Source organism: Equus przewalskii, chromosome 14 (genome assembly GCF_037783145.1).
Source record: "Equus przewalskii isolate Varuska chromosome 14, EquPr2, whole genome shotgun sequence".
NCBI lineage: Eukaryota > Metazoa > Chordata > Mammalia > Perissodactyla > Equidae > Equus > Equus przewalskii.
Window position 1 is genome coordinate 10,642,094 of NC_091844.1, and position 12,333 is coordinate 10,654,426.

The window sequence follows — 12,333 nt, forward strand, 5'->3', positions numbered from 1 at the left end:
CCTGTGTCCTTTTGACATGTCCTGTCTTTTTAAAAATAACATTTTCCTACTTGACATGAGAATGCTCCAGGTTCATCTTAAAGTTATTTGTCTGAAAAGTTCTAATTCTTTTTCGCAGCAGATGTTGAGCGCACTGTCTCACTGTCTCAACACTGTGTGTTGAATTTATTATTTAGCCTGGGGTAGAATTTATTTTTTTTTTTACAAGATTGAGTCTTCCCACTTAGGATTAAGAGTTGACTTCATTTATTCTTTGTTATAGGCTTCAGAAATTTATTTATTCATCACATAAATCTTGTGTCTCTGTTATAATTGTTATAGTTTTTGTTATAGTTAGTTGTCATAGTTTTGTGTTTGTGAATAGTATCTTTTTAACATTTCTTTTATTGTGAATTTACACTTACGGAAAAGTACCTAAACCATTAATGTATAATAATGAATTTTTTTTAACTACTGCGCAGGTCAATAAGTAGAACCTTGCTGGCACCTCAAAGCTCCCTGTGTGCCCTGTCCTAATCACAACCCCCTTCACCGTCCGTCTCTCCTAAAGCCAGCAAATTAAGGGACATGCAGCTGCTTACATTATTTAATATAGGGAAGCATGACAGTTAAGTAGGAGAGACTTTTTTTCCCTGCCACAGAATTCTTAAGAGAGAGTTACTCTGTGGGGCCTTTATATAAGGGACAAAAAACAGTTTAATTGACTGTGTTTAAGACCAGCTTTATGAAACATTGATTTATTTTCCATAAGTCTGTTTCTTATTGAGTCTGTCTTTGAATAAAGCAGAGATTATAATATTAAATAAAAAAATAGTCTTTCTAAGATTTAGTTAGTTTAGATGTCCGAATAGTAGCCTTAGATTATCTAGCTTATCAGAAGTTGAAAACGATTGTTCTCATTTCTCGTAGTTTAATGGGGTGGTGGAAATTGCTCATACTGCTCCACAGCCTCAACTACCTTTCAGCACTGCTGATCAAGATGAATGAATGGTTTCTCTTCTACTATCGCTTAGATTTTGGTGTCCGGTTCTGTCCTTGGACCTCTTCTCACTGTGCACTTTGTATCTGAGCTGTCTCACTGCCTACATTGATCCTCATAAAATCCACTTTTATTTCCCAGAGCAGGTCTTCCTGACCTGTGATCCCCCAAATTAAAATAATTGACTTTTAACTGGAGTTGTCTTATATCTACTTGTTTGAGTTTTTAGGGATCAAGTATTTGACCGAAGTCTGGCCTAGGGAAATCTTTGCAGAATATGAAGTACAGAGGAAACTTTTATCCTGTGGAAATTAATGATTATGCTATAAAATATGTTATATTCTTTATATTATTAGATATATTATCATCAGTTTCAGTGCCTCATCTATCTTCTTCATACAAATACGGTCTTTATAGTTGTTTGTACCTTTTGAGAAATGATGTTAGTATTATGCTTTAAGTGTTAATTCTAAAATCTTTCATCTTTTTCTCCCTGTCTTTTAATTTCTGAAGTGCTAAGTAGAAATTGCTCACATTCATACAGATATTAAGAGCACTGAGTTGTGGTGGCTTTGTTATATAATTAGCCAGGGCTCTTTTTTATTTTCTGTTCTGTATCAGTGAATATATAAATGAATATCTGTTTCTGAAAAACGTGACTTTAAAATGTCTAATCTTATGGTTCTGTTTTGATTATTATTTTTCTTTAGAAATATACTAATAACTTTTGATTTTGCTTCTAGAAAAACTGATTGCTTATCAGCGAGAATTTCTTGCTTTGAAAGAGCGTCTTCGAATAGCTGAACATAGAATCTCACAGCGTTCTTCTGAATTAAATGCCATTGTCCAGCAGTTTCGGCGTGTAGGAGCAGAAACCAATGGGAGTAAGGATGCAGTGAATAAATTTTCAGGTACAAGGTGTATTTTTGGTTTTATAAAAAGGTTATATTTTCGGAGGGTTATGTGAAATATTTTATTTGAAAGTTGTAGAGAGTAGCTTATCAGTCAGCATTGGTTACCCTTTTGAGAAAGAAAAATCATCACACAAAACTTTCTACTAGGGTAAATTATAAAATAATTTTATTAATTACTAAATTTGATTTAAAGAGAGTAGTATTAAGTTAAATTTCAGATGTATAAATTTCATTGAGAATAGTAAAGAACCTAGCGTCTTTTAAAAACATTCAAAATGAGATTAAAATTTAACTTTGTGTTTATAGATGTTTATGTCCTGATTTGTGTGGACTTCAGTTGGACTCTGGAGAATCTTTGAGCTATTTGGAGCAATTTAGTGCTCTTAAATCTGATTTATAAGAAAAGAAATAGCATAGTTTTATAATGGGTACTTTTGAGGATCTGACCTGTTACTTCTCAGAGAACTTCTCGTCAGAAAGATGGATGCCAATCATCATCTCTCTGTTTCTCTGCTATTCTTCTTCCTTGTTTTTTTTGAGGAAGATTAGCTCTGAGCTAACATCTGTGCCCATCTTCCTCAATTTTATGTGTGGGATGCTTGCCACAGTATGGCTTGATAAACAGTGTATAGGTCTGTGCCCAGGACCTGGACCAACAAACCCTGGGCTGCTGAAGTGGAGTGTGTGAATTTAACTGCTGCACCACCAGGCTGGCCCCCAGTGCTATTCTTTTTCTGATAATTAAATTCATATGTGTATATAATCAGTTGCCTCCAAATTTGCATAATCTTTCAAGATTAATATTCATTTTTATTTAGCATTCCCTGTTCTAATCCTCTACCATTAATTACTCTCATCTTGGGACTTGCTACCTTACATTATTTTTAAAATTTCATGCTCATTACTCCCCCTGCTGATTATAAAATTTGTATTATGGCCCAGTAACATTTAAAATTATCGAATGGTATAGATAATAAAAAAATAAATCACCCATAAGTCTGCTGCCAAGTGATTTGTTAATTTTTTTGTTTCTTTCTAGTCTTTTTTCCATGCATATTTTCTTTCAAAATTATTGTGTTATAGCCTTATTTTTACTCTTGAAATGATACTATCATTTGTATAATATGTCAGCTAATCATATACCATAATGTATTAAATGTTTTTCTACAATTAGGCAAATAGGATTTTTCTGGGTGGTTTTTTTCCCCCAGTTTATAACTCTATGAAGAACATCTTCGTGTATAAATCAATTATATTTGTGTTAGTCCTTAAGTTATTTTCATTAGATAATGACTTTCTTAAAAACAAGGATCTATGTTTTGATGATTGTTGATTTCCAAACACACAGCACAGTGACTAGAACAAAATAATCAGTAAATATTTACTGAATGCATCAAAGTTAAATTCCTGAAAGGGGAATTACTGAATAGTAATAGTAATAGGACAGAAATGTTGAAGGATTTTTGATGCTGTTCTGAACAGCTGAAACATTTGTCACATTATCACCCAAATTTTAATATTATTTAATCTGCTAATTTGATAGGTGGAAATGGGTGTCTTGTAATTTATAATTTTCTTTACTCGTGAGATAAACTTTAACTTCATGTATAACAGTCATTTGCATTTCTTTTGTGAATTTTTGTCTCTTGTCATATTTTTAATGGAGTTTTTGTATTGTTCTGTATGGAATTGTTATTGAGGATTTAAATTCTTGCTGATTTCTTATTTAAAAGGTTAGGTTCTAGTTTAATGGAATTTTAAAACAATATCGCTTATCCTACCAAGTTTTTATTTCATATTATATTAAATGATTCATTGGTTCCTGAAGAACTATTTGAAAGTTGTGATCTGTATTGAACATTCTCAACTTGTGCTGTTTAAATTATTGTGCTTGAATTAAAAAAAATCTTCCATGTGAAATTTGGTCAAATGTAATAGCATAAAAAAGTGAAAGTTATTGGTGGTCAATGTACTCATTATTACATTTTCATAAATGGGTAGCATGTTTAGAGTCTGTTCCGTAGGGCTTGAGTTCTCACACATTATGAAGGTGAGAAATTAACATTCCACCTTCCCAAGGTACTTTGGCTGACCTTTTTGGCTTCATTCAGACTGTTACTAGCATAATGGCTCTGTGAGACTGGTTGCAAAAGTATCTTTTTCATTTTGAATGGAAGTTTCATTCACCAAAGTATGAAATTAGGAAAGAAAATTCTTCAATTCTAGTTCTCATGAAGTTTTACTGCTATATTTGGAAAATCAGCAATTTCTCTAAGTGAGGTGTTCCTGTGGATTGATTATACTTCTGTGTTTCAGATAATACCCTAAAGCTATTAAAAGAGTTAACAAGCAAAAAATCTCTTCAAGTGCCAAGTTTTTATTATCATTTGCCTCATTTGTTGCAAAATGAAGAAAGCCTTCAACCTGCTGTTCAGATTGGTAGTGGAAGAAAAGGAGGTACGTTTATTTTGTTTCTTACTGTGGTTGTACTGCTGGTCTTAATTGTGTCTTGGAGTATTATATTGACCATTGGAAGCTGGCAGTCTGAGAATAAAAATTCTTTGTCTTTGCATGTTAACTTAGGACTCATTCTAAAGTCCACATTGAAAGGAGTTGGACATTTTTCTCCATAGACCAGAGTAATAGAGCTGAAAAGGATCATGAGACATCTAGTTAAAACGCCATCTCCAGGCAAAAATGTTTAGACTTTTGTAATTTTTCTATTTAAAAAGTTTGGAAGGTAGAGGATGACTTGTCTTGGGGCTGGCCCCATGGCTGAGTGGTTAAGTTCGTGCGCTCCGCTGCAGGCGGCCCAGTGTTTCGTTGGTTCGAATCCTGGGCGCGGACATGGCACTGCTCATCAAACCACGCTGAGGCAGCATCCCACATGCCACAACTAGAAGGACCCACAACGAAGAATATACAACTAGGTACCGGGGGTCTTTGGGGAGAAAAAGGAAAAAAATAAAATCTTTAAAAAAAAAAATGTGGAAGATAGTGGATGACTTGTTTTTCCTTGTATCTTTTTTCAACATTAATAGCTCTTATAGTCATTTTAAGAAAGTTTCTCTTGTCTGCTCCTACTTTTTCTTATAGAGATATAAGTATAGAATCACTTATGTTTAATCTTTCATGCAATAACATAAATATTTTGGTTTGCTTTTTTTCCTAATGTACCTAAAAGATGATTTAGTATTTTTTTCTCATCTTGTTAGAGCCACCAGAACCTCTTGAGTTTCCTTGTCCGAAATTTTCTTTCCTTTTTATCCCTCCATTTTGAGTTTGTTAATCTTTTCTTTGTAGATTTTAAAATATAGAGACCAAAATAGTAGTTTGCTCCTCTATAAGTCTTTAACAGATGATAAAATCATTACTTCATAGGTATTGAAATTCATCTTTGTGTTAATGTTTTTGAAAAGCTGATTTAGTCTGCTTTTGATTCAGTAGGATTCTTAGGTATTTTGCTGGGGGTTTTTTTGGTCATACTTTTGCCTTTATATTATTTGATGTATAACTTTAAGCTTTTGCATTCATGTTTTTTTAGTTCTGCCATCTTTCTATTTTATGAATCCTTTAAAATTATACACTGTCTTCCTAAGGTGATAACTCTTAAATTATCATGTTCAGACTAATGCATTCTTCCATTTCTTTATTTAAACAAGAAATATTGGGGCTGGCCCAGTGGGGTAGTGGTTAAGTTCACACATTCCACTTTGGAGGCCTAGGGTTTGCCGGTTCAGATCCTGATCGCGGACCTCCACATAGCTCATCAAGCCATGCTGTGGCAGTATCCCACACAGAAGAACTAGAAGGACTTACAACTAGGATATACAATTATGTGCTGGGGCTTTGGGGAGAAAAAAATTAAAAAAAGAAGATTGGCAATAGATGTTAGCTCAGGGTCAATCTTCAAAAAAAAATGAGATATTTATTTTTCCAGCAGGTGCTGAATGTACAAAGACTAACAAGATGTGTAGCATACTCTAAATTATTTTCTTTAGAACATTGATTTTATTACTTATTTCTGAAGTTGATATTGTAGCTCTCCCCCTTTAATAATCACTGTTTGGGTAAGATGCCGTAGCTATTTAGTGCATTTGTTGGTTTAGACTATATCTTCATTAATAAGAGTCAAATGAAAAGAAAGTAGAGGTCATTTAAAACTTAAAGGTCTCTAATGGGTTCTTTTATAGTAGCCTGTTCTTATTTTGTGAATGTGACATTCTCTCTCCTTTTTGAAGAGACTCATTCAATCCCATTTGTTTATGACTTTATCTATCATAAATATAATAACATCTTGGTCAACCAGCTTTTCAGTAGTTAACATTATTAAGCTGACACTGTTTTTGAAAGGCAGAAAAAGCAGACAGCTTGGGAAAAAAAGCCAAGAAAACCCTCAGGTTTACATTAATAATCTTCCATCCTAAATCCTTAGGCAATGGTTCTTAATATTTTTAGGGTCATGGAACCCTTTGAATATCCTAGGAATGCTGTCAGCCTTCTACTTAGAAAAATGCACATAGAAAAAGTAATTTTGTACATCCATTCTGGGATTTTGTGGAACTCTAAAACCATCTGGGGACTTTATATTAAGAACATCTGTTTTTTAGATCAGAGAAAACTACTTCTTGCTAAAAATTTTGTTCTTCAGTGGTCAGGGTAATTAACTAAGGAAGAGCACTCAGACAGCTAAACCTTCCTGAGGTTAAAAATGGAGAACAGTGCTTGAGGCAGCTACTGATCCTTAAGAGAGGCGCTGGAATACTCACCTCCGGAACAAAAATGTACCAGCCCACCCCACCCACACCTCATCCAGATCCTCCCACATAATTTAAAGAAGCTGTCTGCAGTAAATAGACACAGCAACTATAGATGGGTAGAAGGGCATCTCATACAACTAGGGTATCAAATATTTAAGAAAACCACCATCATGAATGACTTAATGCTCAAGAAAATTGAATTTGTAGAGCAAACAGAATATAATTCAAAAATAAAACATAATTAAATATGTTTAGAGAGATGAGAGAGGACAACTCCTAAGTGACTATTGCAAAAGGATCAATTAGAAATCTTTTTTATTTTAGTGATTATATTTAAAATTTCCATATAGATGGATTGAGAAGCAGAGTAGACAGCCAAAGATCAAATTAGTGATCAGGAAGACTTAGCTGTGTAGTTCTTCCAGAATGCAGCATAAAGGGCACAAAGACTTGGGGGAGACAAAAATTCTAACATCCACCTAATAGGAGTTTCAGAAGGAGAGAACAGAGAGAGTGAAGGGAGGAAATAATCAAATGAAAAATAGAAGAAAATTTCTTTAAGTTGAAGAAACACACAGGTCTTCAGATTAAGGGCCCATTCAGTGCTGAGCTGAGGAAAGACCCTGTACAGATTACCTACCAAGATGGCATCACTGATTGGTAGAGGACAGCAGGTAATTCTTTAAGTAATTCCTGATGTAAAAAAATCCATGAACGCCCTCTCTGTGCCAGGCGCTTTGTGGTTTGGTACACAAAATTAAACATGGTTCCTAGTCTTGTGGAGCTTCAGTCTTATTAAAGGCAAAAGCATTAGTCAAACAATCAATTTTATCAATAATTGTACAGTTACAGCTTTAATTAGTGATATAAAGGATGGTTTGAGAATGAATAAAAGGGGTGCTTGACTTAATTAAGAAGTTTAGGGAAGTCTTAAAAAAATACATCTGACCTGAGATCAGTAGAATGTATAGTTTACTGGTAAAGATGGGTGTATTAGTTTCCTATTGCTGCTGTAACAAATTACCACAAAGCCAGAGACTTAAGACAGTACAGATTTATCATCTTACAGTTTTGGAAGTCAGAAGTCCTAAAATCAGTGTGTCATCAGGGGTGTGCATTCTGGACATTCGAGGGGAGAGTCCATTTCCTTGCCTTTTCTGGCTTCTAGAGGCTGCCAACATTCTTTAGTTTGTGGCCCCTTCTTTCAGGCATCATTCATAGCATCTTCAAATCTCTCTCTGACTCTGACCCATTTCTGTTGACACATCTCCTTCTCTCACTCTGACTCTCCTACCTTCCTCTCATAAGGACGTTTGTGAGTATATTAGGCTTACCTAGGTAATCCAGGATAGTCTTCCTGTCTCAAGATCCTTAATCACATCTGAAAAGTCCCTTTTGCCATGTAAGGTAATATATTCACACGTTCCAGGAACTAGGGCGTGGACATCTTTGAGGGGTCATTATTCTGTCTATCACGTACGAGAAAAGAATATTTCAGAAACTGAGACAAGCACCACAAAAGCCTTGTGATGGAGGGAGCATAGAATGTTCTAGAAAATGAAAGAAAGCCACTGTAGCTGAAGTGTAGAGTGAGGGGAATCATGGAATAAGATGAGGCTAGAGCTGTGTTGGGGCAAAACAATGCAGGGCCTTTCAGTCCATTTATACGATTTGGACTTTTATCCTAAGAGCAGAAAGAGCCAATGAAGGGTTTTAAGCAGCACTTATTAAGGATGACTTTATAAGGTTTAAATATTGCAAAGATCACATTTGCTGCAATGGGAGGAATGACTGAGGATATGAGAAGAAGAGTAGACGTGAAAGGACCCGATAAGAGGGATCTTGTAGTGATCCACTTGAGAGAGGATGAGCTTGGGCTAGGTAGTAGTGATGGTAGTAGAGATGGAAAGAAGACGGATTTAAGAGTTGTATGGAATGTATGGGGACATATGTGGGAGGACACAGTGATGGACTGGTTTTGTGGACTGAGGTAGAGGGAGTGGTCAAGGATAAGTCCTAGATTTCTGGGTTATGTAACTGGGTGGATGGTAAGTGCTATTCACTGAGATAGAAGACAATGGAAAATGTTTTGCAGCATTGGTTTGCAGAAAAGGTCATAAACTGTATTTGGATATGTTAAGTTAGGAGGTGATTTTGAGATATTATAGTAGAAGAGAGGCAGTTGGATATTTAGATCTGGGGCCCAAAGGAGAGAGTTGAGTTAGATTTAATTTTATGAGTCATTGTTTATGAGTAAACTGGTTTTGAAGATATGGAAATGGATGAGGTCACCTAGGACCTAGGACTGAGCCTTGAAGGTTCTCCAGCAGTTCATTTCCAGAAAGAGAAAGAGGAAGCCAAGGAAGACAGAGACAGAGAAAATGCAACTAGACGGTAAAAGAGGAAAATATATTGTCGTAGAATATAAGGGAAGAAATGAGGAATAAGTAACTAAAAGTATAAGGAAGGGTGATAGATTAAAAATATTTGATTAGCAATGAGTATTTTAAAAAGAAATAATTTAGTTTTAATTGAAGGTAGACTGAGTAATTGAAGATTGAGAATATCAAATTGAGATTGTCCCTAAATTTTTCTTGATTTTAAAGGAAATAAATACTAGAATTTGAAAACTTCCTAGGAAAGTTGAAGAAAGCTGAAATAATAAGTTGATAGCATTGTCAAATTATAAACACCATGAGTTAGTGGCCTTACCTATCTTATGACTGTACTTTAGATTGTCTAGTACATAATAGTTGTTTTATAGATGCACGATTAATACTTGAATAGGAAATACTGACAACTAATCATTGGAACAAAGTACTTAGTTCAACCCTTTGGCTCTATTTCTCTTTGGATCCTTGGTCCATCGTGCTCCTTCTAAAAGGATACTATGGCTATATTGTTTCAGTTGTTGACATATTTCTTCTGAACTCTAACCTCTTAGAATACATACATTTTTGGGGGCCAGCCCCGTGGCCGAGTGGTTAAGTTTGGGTGCTCTGCTTTGGCGGCCCAGGGTTTCACTGGTCCGGATCCTGGGCAAGGACATGGCATCGCTCATCAGGCCATGCTGAGGCGGCATCCCACATGCCAAAACTAGAAGGACCCACAACTAAAATACGCAACTGTGTCCTGGGGGGCTTTGGGGAGAAGAAGGAAAAATTAAAAAAAATAAAGTAAAATAAAAAAAGAATACATACATTTTCTAAATTCCAAGCCATAGAAAAACATTGTATCAAACAGGACAAGCTGAGTTATGCTGTGGTAACTACAACCCCAAAATCTCAGTAGTGTAAGTAACAAAGTTTTATTTACTTATTTTTGCTCAAAGTACATGTTCATCCAGGCTAGCGGAGGGGGCTTTGTGCATCACTGATCACTTGGAGATCCTGGCTGCCAGAGCAGTCGCCATCTTGAATGTTACTGGCTGCTCTGCTGAGGAGGAAAGAGCTGTGAAGGATTTCACTCTGTAGTCGCAAGTGCTCAGCCTGGGAGTTACCCATGGGGATGACTCATTGTCTTTCCCCTCCCCCTGCTCTCCCCAGCCCTAAGGAGACTAGGAAGTGCAGTCTTACCATGCGCCCAGAAAGCAAGAAAAACTGTCTTTTTTGTGATATTTTGTGAATTACCGCAAGCATGGATACTCTAATTCTGTAAATTTAGCTGAAATTAGTACTTCCATTTTTAGTGCTTTTGGAGTCTTTGAGTGCCTTGGTTTAAACTAAAGAATTTAAATTTCAGCTCCAAAACAGTATGTTTGGGAAAAATGACTTCTTCTCTAAACATGCCATGTAAACTTAAAACAGAAATAAAACAACGTAAGACTGTGGTGGGGAATAGAGAATTTGAATTATTACTTTATACCATTTTTGTTCGTGTACTCTGGGTCAGCATGTATTTTGCTTTTTCCATAAACAAAGTCTTTGAACTCCATATGAGTTAACATTTCTTAGGAATGCTTCACATCATAGTTGTTACACTTTTAATCTGTACTCTAAATATTTAAAATATTTTTTATTTAAATTCTGAGGTAGAATATGGAAATTTGCTTCCAGGGTAGCTCATCCTGTCTCTAGGTATCTCAAAGTAGCATAGTCAAAACAGAATCTTGATTTGGAGCACTTTCCCCCTCAAATGTGTTGTTTTCATTAAAAGATCCTCCTTTAACTTACTCAAGTCATCCTCATTCCTCTCTTTGCTTGTCTCTGTGTCTTAAGCCCCATTGGTGAGAGCCTCCAAAATATATCCCAAATCCGTCCACTCATCTCGGTCTTCAAATACCCTAATTCAAACCACCATCTTTTCCTTTAATCACTGCAGTAACTTCCTCACTGATCTCCCCAAAATGCTTTTACTCTTAACACTTTTGTGTCTGTTCTTCACAAAATTTGGTAATCTTTTAAAACTACAATTTGGATGTTGTCACTCATCTGCTTACAACTGTACAATGGCATTCTCTTGCCCTCAGAATTATAACTAAATTTAAGGTTATATGTGATCTGATTCCTAACTAATTCTCTGAATCTAGGCTCATTCTGCTTTAGATGTATTCTAAATAGTTCTTGCTATTTCTTGACCATCGTAAGATCATTCTCTCTTCAGGGCCTTGCTGTTTCCTCTTCTGGAATGTTCTTCCTCTGATCTTTCTCATTATCAATTACCAGCTGAGTTGATATCAAAGAGCCCTTCCATGACTGTACTATCTGTAGAAGTCCTCTCCTTCCCTCTCCCCCTGCCTTCTAGTATTGCCACATTTTAATTTGTATAGTACATATCACCCTCTGAGATTATATTATTCATCTTTTCCCCTCTTCTAGAATGTAAGTTCCATGAAGGCAGGGATCTTGTCTATGTTGTTCACTATTATATCCCTGACACCTAGAATAATGTCTTGCGTTTAATAGATGTCCAGTGCATATGTTTGGAACAAATATAGAAAATCTCTTTTTGAACCCTTGAAAACTTTTCATCCCAAAATGAAAGAGAGGAATGTGGCATGGAACCTTGGGGAAATTCCTTAAACTATTTGGAACTTAGTTTTCTTTCTGCAGAATCATGGTGGTATGCTTGTTGATCCATGATCTTTAAGCTTCCTTCTAACTTTGGAATTCTATGAATTCTAAGTATTTTGTAGCATCTCCAACAAATTGTTACATAATTAAGACAATTGTTTTTAACATTTGCAAAATACTTCTCTACTGATATATAACACTTAGGATACTAAGACTTCTTCAAAGATGTTATTGTTAAAAACTTACTGTGAACTACAGTCCTACTGTAACACAGTATATGTGTTCCTAAAAATTACTGTGCTGTGCAAAATTGTGCAGTAAAATGAGAAGAATGTGGTTAGGATCACAACATTCAAAAATTTTGTCAGTTAAACATAAAAAAAGGTAAGAGCCTAATAAAAATGGTAGCGCAATTTTACACATTTAAATGATTGAGAATTACATAAATGCTACAATGACCTACCATGGAAACAACTTAAGGTTTGCATGTTAAAGTGGGCTTCAGAAGGGCTGCAGCTGGGGAGCTTCTGTGAAGTGGTGCAAGGAGGGTTATCTGAAATCTGGCGGAAAGTTGTAATACCAGATGTGGATAGGTGTGGTTCTTAGCATTCAGTGAACTGAGACAGCTGGTAAGTGTTGGAGGTATGTATATTTTGTGTATTTCTGCA

General features: G+C 35.5%; 1 protein-coding gene across 7 annotated transcripts in view; it reads left to right on the forward strand.

The window, feature by feature from the left end:
• MGAT4A (alpha-1,3-mannosyl-glycoprotein 4-beta-N-acetylglucosaminyltransferase A) overlaps positions 1-12,333 on the forward strand; it is a 150,969-nt gene that overhangs the window by 88,137 nt on the left and 50,499 nt on the right. For all 7 annotated transcript variants that reach the window (XM_070573521.1, XM_070573520.1, XM_070573519.1 and 4 more), the window contains 2 exons: positions 1,723-1,890; positions 4,210-4,350. In XM_070573521.1, coding sequence (XP_070429622.1) covers positions 1,723-1,890; positions 4,210-4,350 — 309 coding nt within the window. The remainder of the gene's footprint in view (positions 1-1,722; positions 1,891-4,209; positions 4,351-12,333) is intronic.